Raw genomic sequence first — 20,533 nt, 5'->3', positions numbered from 1 at the left:
TTATCATGATTATATTACTACTTCAGATTTCTCATTTACAATAGCAAAGGAAGAACTACCTGTCTAGAATTATCTGAACATTACTATTTTTCTTATGAAATAACCACTAACTATTAAAAGTAAGCGATAAAGCTATCACTAATAATAACGCTTATATAACACTCCTTATTTATAAAACACTCTGTAAGAGACAATATGTTAAGCTTTTTATATATATAATTTAATTTAATCCTTATAAAAATGCTGTGAGGTTGGTATTACTGTACCCATTTTACACATGGGGCAACTGAGACTCATGAAATTTAAATAACCTTTTCTAGGCCACACAGTTGGTAAATGACAGAAATAGGATTCAACTACATTTTGTCTGACTCCAATGTCTATACTCTTTGTTACACAATTCTCTGTAACACACTTCGTCCAGCCCTGGTAATTCCCAGACTCTAGAGCAATTTTTTAAAGCCCTTTATTCTTTCTGTCAGCTCATCAGGTAACTCCTCATTCCAGAGACTGATGAACTTGCTTGAAAACAAAAATAAAAACAAATTTCTGTGCTCTAACCCAGATCTACTAAATCAGGTTCTCCAAGGGCATGCTTGATAATCTGTATATTTAACAAGCTTCAGATAAGCTTAGATATACACATTCAGATAAGATCAGATAACAAACTTCATCTAAGTTTAGGAAACTCTGTCCAGCCCCAGGTTTTACTCTGTTCCTTTCAAACACAGACCACCAGGCAGCCATCAGAGATGATAATCTCTTCAGATCTGATCCAATGTAACCTACTGTTAGCACTCAGGATCAAAGTCACCGGAAGCTGCTTGAATTTCCCCTGGGACATACTGTACTGTGATATTGCTACCACTCAAGCAGAAGGTTGGAGTTCAGATGCATATTTCAAATTGTAACAAGTATTTATTGTTATATAAAGTGCCTACTAGATGCCCAGTACCATACTAAGGACTGTGAAAAATACACAAGTAGAAAAACCAAAGAAATCATGAGTTGAGAATGGAATACTTGAGGAAATACATACAGAGAGAGTCTCTAAAAGAGCAGAATTGGGATTTCAAAAAAAATATATATATATATCAAAAAAAAGCGGGCTTCCCTGGTGGCGCAGTGGTTGAGAATCTGCCTGCCAGTGCAGGGGACATGGGTTCGAGCCCTGGCCTGGGAAGATCCCACATGCCGCGGAGCAGCTGGGCCCGTGAGCCACAACTACTGAGCCTGCGCATCTGGAGCCTGTGCTCCGCAACAAGAGAGGCCGCGATAGTGAGAGGCCCCGCGCACCGCGATGAAGAGTGGCCCCCGCTCGCCGCATCTGGAGGAAGCCCTCGCACAGAAACGAAGACCCAACACAGCCAAAAATAAATAAATAAATAAATTTATTTAAAAAAAAAAAAAAAAAGGAAGTAATTCTCAAATGAGGGTTAATTTTTAAACGTTAGAACTAATCATACCTGTACTGGGGGTGAAAATCAAATGCTCACCCTTATTTAAGAAAGTTTTTTTCCCAAAACTGCTACTGGAACACAGGGTTCTGTTGTCCAACATCAATTCTCAAAATTAAATATTTATTGCATGAGGACTGAGGAAAAGGAAGATTATTTTTAAGCCCATACTGACTCCAATAGTGCCTCAAAAATGAACCACAAATAAAATACAGAAATCAAAAACAACTATGCTACTGAATTTCTAATAATTGTTTCCTGCTATCAAATGTATTCATTTCTGATTAGTTTCCTTTGTAGTAACTAATATTTTTCTATATTCAATCTCAAAGGAAAAAAATACATAACTTCTCAAGTTTCCCTTGAAAAGTTTCCTTTGTTTTTTTTCTTAGTTATCTTTTGCTGTTGGGAATCATGTTACTTTGTTTGACATATTGTGTATATTATTCTAGCATGTTAAAGGTATTTTCACAGTGATGTTAATATGCATATTTTATTTTAATAGTTGAATAAAATAATAACTTCTCAACAATACACAGATCTTTCATAAGTTTATAGAAGACCCAATGCAGTTGAAATAAGAACTTCTAAATTCCTTAAGTAGTTTCTGGATTTGATCATTTGTACCCAGTTTTCACTGAAATCCAGGCTTAGGAGCAAGAATTCCATATGGAAAACTTAAGGCTGAATTAACTTTGGAACTGAGTATAAAATTGCAGGAAGAAAGTCTATTTTGATTTCAATGTCTACTCTAGACACAGCAGAATGGCTATTATTTATAAAAGCATCATCTCTCTGACTAATATAATAGACAATCAACCTCCCTGTCACAATTGCCTGGAGATAGACACACCTTTTCATGTCTTGTATTCATCCTGGGCTACTTTCACTCCCTCCGGAGGGCTTCTGAACTTGAACTTGACATCTCTTATATTTATGCTTTCTCTAAATGTAAAGGGGTTTTCTTTTCTTATAGTTTTAGGCTTATGTGGAGTTCAAGTCTAACTTAGATTAAAGAGAAGTAGTCTAGGCCTTAGAAATTCAATGTTTGTTCTTGATCTTTTCTTTTTTTTTCTTTTGTTTTTATGAGGTTGAGCTAAAAACCCCAAAGTGGGACATAATGGCTTTAGAGACAGGAAGGAAATATTCTTTATTCCTTTTTTCTACTGTAAAAAGCCCACAAGGCTCTTTTGTAGAAAGCCCACAGTAGAAGCTCTCCTTCAAAAGCCACCTTTTTCTTCATAATAGCCTTAGAGGAGACAGTGCTCAGAAAAGATGACAGAGCAAGTGTTGCTAATGTCATACTCAGAAACAAGCTAAGTGGTTTATCGCCAAAATCCCTGTTTACTCTATATTCGTGTCAAAATATGGAATTTTTTTCACCAACAAAATGTTCTTTAAAGGTCACTGTCTCTCAAATTCCACAATAAACAATTTGTCCTTAAAAAGGAAAAAAATGAGAGAAAGTTCTCAGATGATACATAGTAAGAAATAATCAGTATGACATCATGGAAAAAGGGGAAAAGGGATTATGAGAATGAAAAACATATGAAATTATGGAGACAAAGGAGGTGACAGAACCATTTCTGCATATCAGTTTAAGATGTGACTTTGACATTCAAAAACTTGTAGCCAAAGAATATGGCACCCATTTTGGCTCACATCACACCAAATAATAACTCTTCATCAAAATTAGCAAAGTACAAATGCAATTCATTCACTCAACAAATATTTATTGAATGTCTGTTAAGTCACAGGCACGGTGTGCACAGAAAAAGACTGCAAAAGTCCCTACTCTATGGATGGATCTTACATTCTAGCGGGAAACAGAATCTTTTCACTTTTTTGTTCTGAACTGTACAGACCCTTGAAAGTGCATGACCTGAAGGAATGGTAGACTTATTTTCATTGAAAGATCAAGTTTTCGCGGCAGTAGCTGTCATTTAATTAAAGCTCTATGTTTGAAGACCCAGAGATTAAAGCACATTCCCCTCCTCTACTTGACCAAGACAATGCTCTCATAATTTTGAAAACGTAGTTCAATTTCCTGTAACAGACACTTACAGAGCTCCCATAGGCAAAACAATAATTTCCTTTAAATATGTTTGGAATAAAGTATATATATAGCGTTATTTAAAGTCTATATTTTACATAGACTACTCTAATATGTAATATTTTCAAATATCAACATTGTATCTCATATAATAAATCAACCACAAAAAATGTTCCCCAAACCTTACCTTGGACAGTCAGAGTAGCAGAGGCTTCAGCTTTTCCAACCATATTTTCCGCAACACAAGTATATGACCCCGTGTCACCAGCCATCACCTTCCGAATTTTCAAGGTATGATCATCTCTGATTTCATATCTAGTGACATAACAAAAGAAAGCACAGTTAAGTGACTTTCTACTTGAAAGAATCCATCATTACAAATATGTATTTAGGTATCAAATCACAGGCAACATTCTCTTCAGAGAATTTAAAGCAGAAGGTAAATAATGCAGCATTCCTCTAAGTAAGCATGCACGTAGAAAAGAGCACTTCTTTTACATTCGTGTGGGCAAAAATATTAAAACTACTTTTTAACAGAATATTTTTAGGCAAAGTTGACATTTATTTGTTTATTTCCTCAAGCTCCTGTACTCATACTAAAATTTAAGTGACCATTAAATAAATTTTTATTATATGTCAGACTTTAAGCGTTTTGTAGGTTCTATCTTTTAAAATTCTTATAACACCTTATGAAGTATTATGCTCATCTCCATTTGGCAGATGAGAAAATTGAGGCATAGGAAGGTAAGGTAGCTTGGCTTTGGTCTTCAGCTATTTTAATGGCAGAGTTAATATTTAAACCCAGAAAGTCTTATTCTGGAATTCCCTTGCCTTGCCTCATCTTGTCTTTTCTTAAATGTTGGGTGTCCCTTGAAATTTCACCTTAATCCTCTTTTCACTCTATATGATATCCCTCAGTTATAGTATCTACACTAGTTTATATATTGACCGACCACACAAACATTTGCTGCCCCTATTTCACTTAAGCTCCAAATTCATAATCCTGACTAATAATTAGACATCATACCCCCAGAGACACTTAATATTTAATACGTTAGATAAAACTTTTTTTTCTTACCCTATCACGTAAAACAACTCCTTCTCCTAACACAACCTACCTATCTTCCTTCACCAGCTCCCTTTATATAACAAATCATTCAGTTCATCAATTGGGTCTCAGAACTTTCTCTCCATGATGGACCCCTAGCCTATTTCCATCTCATCTCCCAGTTCAGGCGATTCACATCTCTTATCTGGACATCAACGATGGTGACCCAGCCAACGGCAACCCCCCAACCCCTTGCCCCACTAATGTGATATTCATAATGCTAAAAAAATTATTTCCTCTAAAAAGCAATCCTGTTCATAGTTATCCCTCTTGGCTTATCAATGTGCATGCCGTATGGTTCAGAATTCTTTAGTCGATACAAAGTCCTGTAAATCCGGCCTCACTATCTCCAACCTGGTTTCCCATAACTTCTTGCCACATGCGCTGTGTGCCGCCATGCTAAATTTCCACCACTCAAAACAGTCTTAGATTTGTGTCTATGTTGTGATGTCTCTTTTCCTGGAATACTCTTCTCCTCTTTCTTGCTTATCAAATTGATACATATTTTTCAAGACATTGCTTCTATGTCACTTTCCTTTGAGAACTCTCTCCTGATTTTCTGCTCCCATGGGTCTACCTTTATGCAACAAAAGGGTTTGCTACGTTACTCTGTATCTATCCATACATGACTCCTTTGGTGAGCTCCTTGACAGCAGAAACTATACCTAAACCATTGCTGTGACCCCCAAACCTAGCAGGGGCTCAAGGTATGTCTGCTGAATGAATGGACACACTAGAGAAGACAGCCTAAAGACAGTGCCTGAAAGTTTCATTTCATTACCTCATTCCCTAAGGCTGCGAGTGTATCTCTGCTTCTAGCCAATTTAAGGATTTGACAGATATCAAGAAACTCTGACCTCTTCTACCATTCCCTGGTGATGTTGTAGCTAAGGAAAAGGGAGTCTGCTTTTTAATTGGTTTGTAGTTACATCTTTAGCGCTGTACCTCCCTTCCCTACCTATTCCCATATAAGACATTGGTATTAACTGTAGTCTGGTTGGACAAAGAGAAAACTGTTTAAGGAATGTCACATCTTCCAAGGGTTCCCTGGGCAGGCTGGGGTCATGAACTTACAGTTATCTGTACACTCTCAAAGAAAGCATGGCAACCTTCTGATTCTAATTATCTCCGTTACTATGTCTGGCCCAAGGAGATCAAGGAGTCTAGAGTAGACCATTCTAATGGCTTATATGTGAAAAGTGGTCTGATGAGAACTGTAGAAATTCCGAGTGGATGAATCCCATCATTAAATTCTGATCCATACCTGGATTTGGGCAGTTCCCCATCATCTTTCCTCCATCGTACTGTGGGCACAGGGTCGCCTCGGGCCTCACATTTAAATTCCGCACTGTCATCCACAGTGACTGCCAAGTTACTAGGTCTCTTCACAAATGACGGTCTCTCTAAAATTAGAAAAAGTCATCTCAAAAAAAAAAATACAGATGAACAAACTAAAAGCCATTTTAGATGCTCCATAAGAGCAGATTTATAATTTAAAATATTATTTAGAAAATTATTCCACCGAGTTCCCTACTTCTCCTCCCTAGGTGTAGTGTTTCCTCCTAATTGTCTTCCTATGTCTTGGCTACTTTATCTCAGGCTGCTTTACTGATTTCTTCTGTCTTTTTTCCAGCCCCCAAAATATTGGTTTACCTTCTAGAAAAGGTCATTTCTTTCTCCCTTGTATAAAGATACCAAATAATAATAAGAGATAAGCTTTACAGTGAGCAGATCAGATAAAATTGCACTTACCTAAAACAGTTAGCTCTGCTACTTCACTCTCACGTTCCCCAACCATGTTGGTACCAACACAAACGTATTTGCCAGCATCACTTTTGCGGGTGTAAGTAATCATGAGCTTTCCTCCTCGTATCTTAAAAAAAAGTTTCACGTGACTATCATTAAAATTGCTGTAGTAATTTTTACATGACAGAGGTCTTCATAAGTGAAGTCTACTTTCTAAGCATGCAAAGAAAGACTGATTATATCAAAAAGCTGATGTGTAGTATTTACTCTATAGGTAATAACTTTAAACAAAATTTATTCCAAAGGTACAATATAAAAGAGGCAAACATTTTTACTTACCTACATTTCTCGTAAAGTAATTATATTCTATATAACTAGAAATTTGTTTTTCCAAACCAACCAAGTTCTTTCGTATTATTTAATTAAATGAAAAGCAAAAACATTGTGTGAACAATTTGGTTAGCAAGTGGAAAAAAGAAAAAGGAAATTCTTTTTTTTTTAAATTGAAGTATAGTTGATTTACAATGTTGTATTAATTTCTGCTATACAGCAAAGTGATTCAGTTATTCATATATATATATATATACATTCTTTGTTTATCTTCTTTTCATTATGGTTTATCACAGGATATTGAATGTAGTTCCCTTCGCTATACAGTAGGACCTTGTTGTTTAGGAAATTCTTAATACCATATGACTATAATTAACATGTAAATACATATTAGCTATATGTAATTTCAAGGAAGCATATTCTAGTATTACAAGATGTGGAAATAAAAATGCCTCTAATTACTTAATTTGCCAGAGTTGCTTTAGCAAATATATCTTAATTTCCAAAACATTACAGAACCTGACCTGTCCTAAAAAACATAAGTGTCTCTGCCATCCAAACAGTTTCTTGAGGATTTAGGAGGCAGAGACTGAACAGATCCCAATAAATCATCTGGAAAGTCATTCGGGTACACTCTTGAACACTTAATTATTTGAAGAAGGATTAATTACAAATGTAAGCAGACTTCCAGTACAATATATAGGCTAAAGCTAACCATGAATTAAGATTGGGATGCGGAAACTGAACTATCTTTACTTAATTTAATATGCTTTTGGTGGGGAGTAGAGTTCAATTACCCCTGAATAACTATAATGCTCTGAACCTTAGAAAGGTTTTGTCAGGGATAACTTCCAGAATGTTTATTCATGGAGGTTTTGACCTCACAGTTATTTTGTACAGTATACAGATTAAACAAAGGAGGAAAGAACAAATACAGAAAGTAAGGAAGAAGGGAAGGAAGGAAGGAAGGAACCATTCAAATAGAATTTTTTTTTCATCCTACACTGGGAGTTTGTTGAAACTACTACTTTATAAAGGTGGGGTCACACTGTTTTGGAATGCCTAAATTGCTTTATTTCAATCCAGACATCCAAACTAGATATTGCGACCAAGTCTTTACGTGTTAGGACAAACCAAATATTAACAGAGCAGTTTTAATTTTTGTGCCTTTAGAACCTGACATTTTTTCAGTCCTTTTATTTAAAAAATGACCATGATTCTCTAGGTGTCATTATAAAAATCATCCAGGGACTTTTCTCTGCATTGCTCATGATTCTATCCCTCATGCTTAGAAAAATGGCTGCATATAGTAGTCACTCGAAAGATTTTTGATGAATGCAAACTGCTTTTGTAGACAAAATTAGTCTATTATCCACTGAAGCATTTTCATAAAGGTTTATAGCAGCTACAAGATATATTAATGATAGATTTATTGTTTTCATATGTACTTACCTGTTTTCGAACAGAATAAATAAAAAGAACAAATAAATGTCACATGAAAAGAAAAACACCTTCCAAAAGTTAACTACTGTCAATACTTTATGAGCATTTTTCCTTTGTACCTTCCTCTCTCTCAATATAGATATAGATAAATAGATATAAAAATATAGATATAAAATATACATTACACATACACACTTTTACTAAAGTAAAATCATGTGATTCATGCTTTTCTTTTTTAAGTTGCATTTTCAACTCAATAATATCCTACAAAGCACAAAGGAGTCCACCACAGTAAAGAATTATCACACACCCCATATGTCAATAGTGCTGAGGTTGAGAAACTTTGTTCTAAAGACCTGGCTCTGGCCTAAGGATAAATGCTGGATTAAAATAACAAAAGGAAGGAGGGATTAAAATCATGTAATACCATTAATGTTTACTCTATTTGGAAAAATCATTACTGAGAGTCCCCAGGTTAGTATAAATACGCCTACACAACTTCCATGCCATTAACAAGACAATTTCACTATAAGACCCTACATTCTACTCTACACTCACTGGCAATAATGGTTCAAAAACCCCAAAGTGAACATTACAACTTAAATGGAAAATCAAACAAGCGTCACCAAACCTGGGTGAAACTTATTTCCTCCGAGATGATAGAGACAGAAATTGATAAAAGTGAAGGAAGAAACAACAAAGTACTGAAAACAGAGAAACACACAAAATAATGGATGAAAATGGTAGTCTTCAGTTTCTACAAGTTCAAATTGATTTTGGCATTATGTCAATGGCTGAATTGAAACAGAGCAAACCAAAAGCCATAATTCTATTCTCTATGGTCACAAATGTGGACTGCATGGTGGCCTGTTCTTTTCAATAAACAGAAGAATAGAAATAAACGTAGTGCTATAACCCCGATCAAATATAACGTACCAGCTTTAAAGCAGTACCTACTATTAACAATCAATCACCATTTTATGTTGTCATCTAAAAATATTGATTGTAAAGGGAATCTATACACATTCTAAATCTTAGTGCTCCTTTGTAAACCAAAAATTGACATTTCCTCTCTCTACAGAGAAAGGAAGAATATGTCTAACACATACAAAACACCATAAATGTGAAAACAGCACTATTTAAAACAAGCTAAGAAATATTTCTTGGCAGGTCTCTTCCTGCAGCTGGATCTGACAGCCAAATTGTAAACCTATCAAAAATGAGTTTGTATAATGAACAGACACAGTGTTAAACACTGCACTGCAGCAGCTCTACTTCAATTAATCTAAGCGGGTAGTGGAGAAGCAGAATGAGTTAAGCTTTCCGACAATATGGCATCTAGCCTATGTCAAAAATCGAAGCAGAGGTCCCACTTACTCATTACCACCTACCTTATCAGCCTGCAGTAGTAACCACATTAGAAGCCTACATTTCCATAAGCTCTAGACAGCGCTTAAAGGGGGACCTCGGCTAACTACATACTAGATGAAAAGAAAACAAAAAAGGCCCCAGTGGTGTTGCTACTTCTGGGGAAGGAGACAGGAGGAGAAAGGAAAAGGTGGTAAAAATGTTAAAGTTTCAAATATCTTTACACTTTATATTTTTCTTCAGGACAGTTTCAGATTAAAAAAAAAAGTTTTAGTGACATTAAGGTATGGAATACCTCAATGTAATTGATATATAGGATTCTTATATACTAGCATTTTCCCTTTAAGAAGCTATAAATGATTATATTCCTTAGGGGTAAAAGCCTTCTCTCCGAGTACTTAAAGACTTCTCTGAAGTAGTTGAAAATCTCTTCTAGAATGCTTTCATCTCCTTCATTGCATTGTTTACTGAGTAACACAAGATGATATAGAAAAATCAGGTATAAGATGTAGCTTTTCAAACAAAAGTGAAGAGAATTATTTCATATTTCTGGTAAGCATGAAAAACTACAATCAGAATTCTTACTTCCAGAATACAAGAAGGAACATCATCTTTGCACATATAGAAGCATGCTTTCTTTTGTTTTTTAACATCTTTATTGAAGTATAATTGCTTTACAATGGTGTGCTAGTTTCTGCTTTATAACAACGTGAATGTTATACATATACATATGTTCCCATATCTCTTCCCTCTTGCATCTCCCTCCCTCAGAAGCATGCTTTCTTTTAAAAAGTAAATTAAGTAAGCTTTTTGTCTGGTTATTCTATGGCATATACAGCTCACCCTGCAATCAATGCTTAAAATCAGAAATAAAGATGAACTTAAAATGAACTCCTTGGTATGTCGTCATTTTCTACCCTGAAGCAAGTCAGGTGATTTGCAGTATCTGTTACACAGGAATTGTTTTTCAGGCATCACCCCGACAATGTTATCCATACACCTCTAGGTTAATATACTAAACCAACTGGGGCTAATTAACTAGTTTGGCTACACAAAATCTTCTCTGCTTTTAATTACATTAACCAAATGTGACTTGAATTCAGCAGACCAAAAACGAAACCACTAATTATATTAAAGGCTTCAAAGATGATTTCAAATTGCTAACCACCAAACTGTCATATAATTTATCTCATTTCCTTTAGTAGATTTTGCATTCAAAATCTGTTTCTTACTATAAATACTATTTTTAAAATAGATCCTAACAATGGATTAAAAGAACACTGATTTAGAATGCTAAAAGAGATACATGTTTAAACAATGTACGTAAGATGCAAATAGGTGTCATTATACCAATGAGAAATTGTGCAGTACTTAATTTTTACAATTTTCTAAAAGATTAAAGACTCAGAAATATTCATTTACAGTAGTAAAAACTTAATAAGCAGGGTTAATGGAGGGATAAAAATTTTAAAGCACCCAGGTTTAGAAATTATTTTTTCTGAAACACTTGATTTTTTACCACTGTTTTCATACTGTTTTGCAAAGTAAATGAGATGAGAGGTTTTGAATTATAGTCTAGTGTATCATCCTTAAACAATTCACTAAGTCTCTTTGGGCAGAATATCTCTTCATAGCAATGCTGCCATTTCTGCCTGAATCTTTGACGTGTAGAACAGATATCAAACTGTTGTGAACTAGAAGGGAAGTACTTTGCATGGGTTTAAGACTTCTTAATGACCACGAGATGCAGGTACCCCAGATGGCCAGTCACAGCCCCCAGACATTCTCTTTGGTGAACTAAACTGCAAGGCAGTTTTGGATGGTTCCTAGGACTCCTTTCAACAGAGACATGTAAAGAAGAGTCACGGTAATAATGTTATTTCTTTAACATTTAGCATTAAATCAACAACAACAACAAAAATAACCTCCCCCTTCAAAAAAAAAAAAAAAGATATATTGTTTGATCAGGGAGCAGAGAATGAGAGGAAATGGAAAAATACCCATTACTTTCCAATCTGGTTGCAAGAGTGGTATCAACCTTTAATGTAAACAATTCCAACTGAAGCATCCATACCTTCTAACATATACCATAGTACCTTTCAAAATCAATTATGCTTTGTTGCATTCTAAATTAAGGAAAAACACTGGTGGTAGTGTAATTATATTGTACAAATGATAGGCAAAGGGTTGGATAAAATACATGTCTCATAGCAGTCTAAAAAAATTATAACCAAGTAAAAGATAATTCATATAATTCAGATCTTATACAATATCAAAGAATACAGTATTTCTTATTTGGCAATATTTCTTACTCACACTCCCAGGTAAGCAGTTCCTTAAGAACCGTTAGTAAAAAAGCCATGTCTAGGGGCTTCCCTGGTGGCGCAGTGGTTGAGAATCTGCCTGCCAATGCGAGGGACACGGGTTCGAGCCCTGGTCTGGGAAGATCCCACATGCCGCGGAGCGACTGGGCCCCTGAGCCACAATTACTGAGCCTGCGCGTCTGGAGCCTGTGCTCCGCAACAAGAGAGGCCGCGATAGTGAGTGGCCTGCGCACTGCGATGAAGAATGGCCCCCACTTGCCGCAACTGGAGAAAGCCTTCACACAGAAACGAAGACCCAACACAGCCATAAATAAATAAATAAATAAATAAAAAAATAAAATATTAAAAAAAAAAAAAAAAAAGCCATGTCTAGAATGAAATAATTTCATGTTTTTCTAATCATGGTTGAATATCATATGTAGGTACTTTGTATTTTTGAATATACACATTCATAATTTTGCTGTTTCACTCTTTGGAACCTAAATTTTAATGGCGTTAGTAAGCAGATAAAAATTTAAGTTTTTGAAAAATTTCCACTATCAAAAACCATTGATATAGGACTTCCCTGGTGGCACAGTGGTTAAGAATTCACCTGCCAATGCCGGGGACACGTGTTAGATCCCTGGTCCAGGAAGATCCCACATGCCCTGGAGCAAATAAGCCTGTGCGCCACAACTACTGAGCCTGTACTCTAGAGCCCGTGAGCCGCAACTACTGAGCCCACGTGCCGCAACTACTGAGGCCCGTGCGCCTGGAGCCCGTGCTCTGCAACAAGAGAAGCCACCGCAATGAGAAGCATGCGCACCGCAACGAAGAGTAGCCCCCACTTGCCTCAACTAGAGAAAGCCCGTGCACAGCAACGAAGACCCAATGCAGCCAAAAAATAAATTTAAAAATTTTTTAAAAAAAACCATTGATATAAAACAATTTATATCTACTACTTTTGTCACCATCATCACTTTTCTTAAGTATAAGAAGAAATTTCAAGAACTTAACCTTTATTTATTCTATTTATTTGTACTAATCTTGTCACACAAAATGCTTTTAAAAGTGATATCGTGTATCCGTAACAGCATGATTTCATATTAAAGTCTCAAACATAAGTTTTATTTTAGATAGATAAATAAACAATAAACCATGGTTAGCCAAATCACAGTTCTCCCTCCTGGCTAACAAAGTTTATTTCCTTTCTACTTTTCATAAAGGCTACTGTCTCTCAATATATTTTCCAAAAAAAATTCAACTCTTTCTATTCCTACTTTATTCTGGTTCACAGAAACCTCAAAAAAAAGGAGAGAAAGAGAGAGAGAAAAAAGAAGGAGAAGGAGGAAGAGGAGGAGGGGGAGAAGGAAAAAGAAATGCATTGTCTTAAATATTTCCCACTCAAGTTTCTTGATGAGATGTGATCTGGTTTCATACTAGTCATCCAAAAGCTGTTAGGCAAAGCTGGCATGTACTCAGGACTAGTTCAATATGGACTCATGATACAAAATGAGAGTGACTGTGTCTCTTGGATGGGTTAAATTAAGAAAAATAGATTATATGCTAATATTTACAATACTTTTTAACTATAGATTATAAAAAAAGTAGTTAGATTTCATTCACACTGTAAAAATTTCTCACCTGAATGATACTAATCCATTTACTTGTCCATTCTTATGCAAAGCTCCCTTCCTCTTTATAGCCTACTTATGGTATGAACAATGTTCATGAGATTTTCATGAAAAAATCTTGTACAACAAAAGGATGCCTGGATAAGTACGTATACATCGTAAAGAAATTATGAAAATGACAAACTGAAAACACATGACCATTCCACATTTTACTTGGTGACATTAAAAGGAACAGCATTACAAGGAGAAAAACCACAACTTATTGTAGGTCTTTCAACTGTTCTATTAGGAGTGGAATTGAGAGGAAAAACAGGCAGTTAGGATCTGTCCATTGGCATCCCATATCTGCTTGGGCTACATGCATACAAGAGAACATGATCCAATTTCATTTGTTTGCTGGTACACTTTACAATATCGTTTAAAAACCAACATGATTTCTGCCAGGAGTTTAAACACACTTGATCACCAGAGAGAAGCAACAAGAGACTCATGCAGAAAAAGCAATTATTCCAGTGGGGACACGTGGCTCTCTAAACAGCTTGGTGAGCTGTCAGCTGAGAACACAGGCCTGGGAGAATCACTGCCTAGGACTATGGCAGCTGCACTTCTCTGTGATTTTCATTTCTCCGACTAAACTTCTCATTTCTTCCTCATAGCAATTTATAAATTGGTAGTTGGCTGTTTGCTGCCACAGAAGCGCACCTAGGATAATTTGATATAGACTATAACAGGAAGAGCTGTATTGCTAATTGCAGGCAAGTGGGCGCCACCCTGCAGAGAGGCAGAGTTAGTGACAGGGAGAGGATGATTTTCTTTGTGAAGGTATAAATTATTACCTTTCTATCTACCTAGTTTATATCACCAGAGGATCTTGCCATGAATCCTAATTTTAACAAGGAATAATAGAAAAAAGAAACCCAGTCTCCTTAAAAGACACCTAGTTTGCTTGCTTAAGCATGGCTCAAAGTCAATATGAAGACTTGGGTTTGGCATTTTCTCTTGAGCACCCATTTTCTTGAACCAGTCAACCGGGAAGGCCATCTCTAATTTATCGTATTCTAAACCAGGGGCAGACAACTGCCGAATGCTGGTGAAATGGAGAGCAGATGAAACAGTGAGGGTTTTTAGCTGATTCCCCAGGTATCTGGTTCCCAAGTCATTAAGATCAGAACCCAAAAGTGAATCCTATAAAAAGGAGGCAATATAAAGAGTGATTTGGGAAGAAAATAGCCTTTGCTAGCTATCCCCCCAAAGTAAGTAAGTTGATTGATCTTTACCTCTGAAAATTCTACGTATTTCATGGTAGTATTCTGCATACATATGAGAAATTAATTTAGTTCCTAGCCATTAAAGTTAATGTATTGGTTCCTTCACAGGTCTCATGAAACAATGTCCTGCTGTTTTAAAGGTAAAAACAAAGTCTTATGGGCAATTTTCACTTTCCTACGAAACCAGGATTGTTTTTTATCACCTCTTGCAACCATCTGGCTATAATTCTGAATTTACATACAGTCACTGTTAGGACAGCCTGAAATAAAAATCTATGAAGGAATTATGACTATACTCTAGAAATAAAGATGACAAATGCTAATCATATTTGAGGGGAGAAAAGCTCATTTTCAAACACTTGGCTCTTTTGAGTTACAAGTGGACCAGCTGAAAATACTTTTCAAATAGTAAATCTTTTTTCCTCACCATGGGTTCTTATGCTTAGTTCTTTTCTCCAATTTTGGTCCAGTGTGAGAATTTCCTTCACCACCAAATGCCTTGCTCAGATAATGCCTTTTCCAGAGACACTATTTTGTTACTCTTGAAATTTAAATTCACTTATATGAAGAAGACATATAACCATGGCAGACAAAGTCAAACCAAGGTTGAGTATATAAGGGATTCTTGGATTTAGAAATGCAGGATGACTTTATGGAAATGAAGTACAGAAATTAACCTAGGAGAATTGCTTTATGGAAAGATATTTGTAACTTGCAAAAATAAAAAAAGCAATAAAAACATTTAATACAGTTTATTAAGATTCTATGCAAGTATGAAGATCCCTAAAGTAGCTACAAATTGAAATAAACACTCATTCCCATTCTGTGGTATTTTAATCTAAAAGAGTCAAAGGAGAACAAGAAGAGACTTGCAAGTGACAGGCTTAATTGATTAATCAGAGTCAAGGCTCATCAGACAGGGTCGGTCAGATATTCAATATCCATATGGCCAGTTGCTTCACTCTCTTTTATTGATCACAAGACTCTGCCGGAACCTAGCTCTCTTATTTGGCAAATGTGTGCCTCATTTCATAAGGGACAGATGATAAGATAAAAGACGATAACCCCCTCTCCTCCACCACTGCACATGGTAAAACAAATGAAAATATATCTACATACTACCTAAGAGAAAACAAGTAGGCTAATTTACACATGTAAGGAAGAGAATAAAATCTTGGGAAGAAAGGTTTGAGCTAGGGCTTAAATGAACTCTTTTCGGTGTGTTACATTAACCTTCAGAATTATCCACATGTACTTCTATTTCCTGAGAACTAATGGTTAACTTGTGGACAAATAAGAAATCAAAATAAATGCACCCTGCCCCTTATAGTTCTATAGTTATCTGTGAAAACAAAAGAGAAAATGTCTATCTGAAGAGTATTTCAAACACCATTTGGAATGATACTTGTTTGTGACAATGCTTCTCAGCCATAAATGGTTCAGTTCCTCAGCCAAGATAAAAACATACTGAACAGAAAATGTAGTGCAAAAAGTATTAATGCTGTTAAGGATCTCAGTGTTTCGGATTGCTCCTAACCCTAAGGCTATGAGTTGTAATGTTTGAACTTTGATTTGAAATTCAGAATTTTGTGAATCCTAGGTTGCTTCCATACAAACCTAAATAGGAGGTTTCAGGATTGAGTAGAGGGAAAGGTTTTGGTGTTAGTGATATCAGTCAGTGGGAAAATGAAGGCGCAAGATAAAGTCAATACAAAACAAAAACAAAAACAAACAAATAAAAAACTTGATCTTATGCTTCTTGCTTCTCTTCTATATAAAATATAAGTTCTACAATGGCAGGGAGTTTGTTGTATCTCTAGAATCTTGCTCAACACCCATATAGAAAGGACACTATCAGATTTTTCAAGATCTGAGATGTAGGATACATGGAATTCTTTGATTTCAGTCATCACCTCTTCATAAAAAGGCTTGATATTTTAGAATTTATGTTAGAAGTACATTCTTTTCTATTGTCTTGTGGAAGACAAATTCAAATTCTGATGACTTCATACAAAAGTAATAAATACATTTAAATTTTCTAACGTTTCAATAGGAGTTTTAAATGACTTAACAACTGGAAAAACCTGAAAAAAATTATGTCCTACGTGTAAAATGCTTTGGGCAGTTTTCTCCACAAACACATGAAAAATACATCAGTGAACCTGTGATAAATTTTGTAAATGTACTACTGTATTTAAACAATAATCTGGAATATCATTACTGTTGTGATTAATGAGAACCATGACACAGCAACATGTGCTGTGTATATGACATTGCTGCATGCATCATCTTTCATTTTTACAGCAGTCTCACAGGTGAGGTATATTTTTCTATTTGGGGATGAGAAAACTAATGCTCAGAGAATATCAGAATCTTGCTCCAGATCATTTAGTAAGTGATTGGAGTTCATTCTACATAAATCCAAAGTAAAGTTTACATAGCGCACTTTCTTTTGGACAGAAAACAAGAGCTCATGTTTTCTGTGCTTCTCATGCTACAAACTACAAATTAGCAATGTCTTGTATAGATTGCGAGACCCAATGGCTTGGCGAAGAAATAGGTGCTATTGGTGGACCTCCCTGAGTCCGTTAGATTGATGGCCTTCCATCCATTACACTCCATGTTTAAGCCTGAGTGATTGGGATAGCCAATCTAATTGCCATTAATCCATCTAGCTGCCAGTGGAAAAGATGTACATGTTTACATTTCACATATGCATGTGCTCTTTGCAGGCGAAATCTAGTTAGGTAAATATCTTATGTTAGTTCCTATACAGAGGAATAGCTCTTCTTTCCCCATATAAATATGTACTTATTACTATGGTGTATTTAAAATTTGAACAGAATATTTATAAGGTTTCCTAATAAAGATGAGAAAATCTGACATGATCTTTTATAAGCATGATGTATGTAGCAATATGGTGATGTGATGTATCTAGGAGAGAGAAGAGTGACACCATGAATGTTAAAAGGCAAAGAAATAAGAAATAATGGATTCCTTAGTAAATTACACTTTATCCACTCAAGGAGACAGAGTTCCATTATTTTCAACCAGTATTATACAGATTGAGTTCACCTGCTTTTGAAATTTTCCCATACAAGATGACATTCTTAAAGGTGACTTAGACGTGAGCCTTTTCCTAGTGTGATCAGCCTTTAAAGCTTCGTGATCACCTAGATTTGTAAGATTTAAGAAGAGAAAACCTGTGCCATCTGTTAGTAATTTTGTTAATGCACACCGGATTATTTTACAAGTGCATGATTTATCATATTATCAAATTCTTTGGGCTTAAGGAGATAAAAACTGAAGTGGTCAGATGTTACCGACAGAGTATTAGTACTTTTAAAACAACTCACCTTTAGACAAAAGAAATGCAGAATCAGCATTAGATTAGGGAAGACATCAGCCTCAGCATAAGATTTGGGATTATTTTTGGAGAGAGCTTCTTTAAAAGTGACAATATGAACAAGATGGAGAAATAGATAAAACCAATTTTAGCCAATTATAAATTATGGAAAGGAAATCCCAACCCCTTTGCTCAGATTAAAAATAATTTTAAATTTAAAGGCTTAAAATATTTTCTTTGATTTCTGCATTTTGAACTATGTTTTAAGGAAAGAATGCTGTACAGTCAAATGCACTTTTGAATCTACTACTTTGTTTTTAAAGATTACAATTCATTCTTCCTGTGGTAAACAGAAAAATAAAATTATGTCTGGGCCATCATGAGCAAACACCAAAATCACAAGCATTTAGAAAAGTCAACTTTTTAAAAACAGAATTTACGAAAAAGTACTCTGATATCATATAAATATTTTCCAAATTATAGGCAAGATTTATAAGCAAGGTTTTAAGATAAATTTTAAAACTATATCTTTAGAGAAACATTTCATCCGTGATTAATAGAACACTGAAAATAAAATAAACTGGTTGGAACACCACCCTTGAAACCACAGAAGATTGTACCTTTAGTTTGGCAAACTACTTTAACCTATAATTAAACAAAATGCTCCCAGACAGTAGTAAAATTCCACTAGTCCTTGGCTATTTGGAAAAATGTAATGGCCTGATCAAATATATCAAAGTGCTTGGAAAGTGAAGAAACCCAGCTGCTTGAGTGAGCATGCATTATAAGGAAAAAAACAAATGGGACAACAACATTTGTAAGTCAGCTATCTAAGTTAATCAGAAATTCCTATTATGAGCTCTGTCTCTGACCATGTGTGTTCATTCTGTAGAGTTATAATACTTCTGGTAGTACACTGTATTGATAATTACTTTGAATTATGAGCTATAACTTTTTTAGCTGTTTAGTCAAATTTCTGAGACGCTTGCTTCTTTCTGGAAGATCTCCTCTGACTGAAGGATCATGGATGCTGGGCCGCAGTATACATCCACATCAGGTTTTGGCCCAGTGAATTTCAGGAGTTGGCAGAATTCCATACCGAAGGCGGCTTAGGCAGATCTGCCAGGCACTCCTGAAACTAACATTTGGGTGGGACTAGATTTTGGAAAAATATTCAAAACTGTTTTGGAGGAAACATATTTGGAAAAAAAATTCAGAAGGCCAGAATCATCTTGAGAGATTTAAAAGAGTACTGACAGTCAACATTAACACAAAGCTGGATAAAAAAATCTACATTGTACAATACCAAAACTGTTCAAGAGTATTCTGATTTTTCACATATGTTAGGACTTTTACTCATATGGAAGTTCATTACACTTCTTAGAGGAAAGTTAAAAGTTAAATTATAGTATATTGTTTCCTGAAGTCACCAAAGATTATTTGTTAAACTAGACAATATTTTATCTGGCACTCTTTAGCCTCTGCTACTTTATCTCTGCATCCAAACATACTTGCACCCTCTCTGCGGTACTTGAGTCATTTTATATGGACTTACAAGGATTTTATTAGGAATTACAACTAGGTGTCTCAAGGGACCCAGACAAAAATGGGCATGCAGACTATAAATTACAGAGGCCCCTAAAAGTATATGGCATCCAGAAGGAGACTCATATATTTGTACACTTAAAAAAAACTGATTGAAACAGGATATACCATTTTTATCAGTGTTGTTTTTTGTTTGTTTGTTTGTTTTGTCCACTAAATAATACAAAAGGGTTCTTTTTCATTCGGAACTTAAAAATCTCTGGTCTCTTACCTCTCCAAGTTATTAATATCAATGAAGAATGAACATTAACTGAAAATCAAGACAGCACTACTTAAAATAACACCTTACAATAAGGCTGTTATTGTGAGTCTTCAAAACACTTTCACTGCTAGGGTTTGATTCTCATTATGAGCCTAATAAATAGGGAAGATATTTATTATTAGCTTAGTATTTTCAACAATTAAAGGATGTGACCAAGGTCTAGTTATTAATGCAGTTTCAAAAAAGGAGCTTCAGACTTTCCCAAGATGGCCATAAGTTAACCTTAACTTAGTATTTAAATTGCTGTAATTTATTTTTATTTATTGGATGAAATCCTGAGGCAATTTCAGATAATCAATCACTTAAGATGAATTTAGGTATGTTCTTAAAAACATAATTGATACAGCAAAAATGCATATAGAATTATTAATCAACGTGACACAAGGCCATGTTTGTACCCAATGGATAAATAATTGAAAATAATAAGGGAAAATATAGAAAATAATACTTTCTTTTTTTTCTTTCTTTATTTTCCTTTATTTATTCTTGGCTGCATTGGGTCTTCATTGCTGAGCGCAGGCTTTTCTCTAGTTGTGGCGAGCTGGGGCTACTCTTCACTGCGGTGCCTGGGCTTCTCATTGCAGTGGCTTCTCTTGTTGAAGAGCACGGG

At 35.3% G+C, this 20,533-nt stretch overlaps 1 protein-coding gene across 7 annotated transcripts in view; it reads right to left on the bottom strand.

The window, feature by feature from the left end:
- The window catches only part of ROBO1 (roundabout guidance receptor 1), a 380,851-nt gene that overhangs the window by 105,943 nt on the left and 254,375 nt on the right, over positions 1-20,533 (bottom strand). For all 7 annotated transcript variants that reach the window (XM_036850840.1, XM_036850842.1, XM_036850845.1 and 4 more), the window contains exons 4-6: positions 6,371-6,491; positions 5,883-6,021; positions 3,698-3,825 (exon numbers count right to left, since the gene is read on the bottom strand). In XM_036850840.1, the coding sequence (XP_036706735.1) occupies positions 3,698-3,825; positions 5,883-6,021; positions 6,371-6,491 (388 nt within the window). The remainder of the gene's footprint in view (positions 1-3,697; positions 3,826-5,882; positions 6,022-6,370; positions 6,492-20,533) is intronic.

This window comes from Balaenoptera musculus, chromosome 4 (genome assembly GCF_009873245.2).
Source record: "Balaenoptera musculus isolate JJ_BM4_2016_0621 chromosome 4, mBalMus1.pri.v3, whole genome shotgun sequence".
NCBI lineage: Eukaryota > Metazoa > Chordata > Mammalia > Artiodactyla > Balaenopteridae > Balaenoptera > Balaenoptera musculus.
This window is presented reverse-complemented; position numbering and strand designations above follow the sequence as displayed.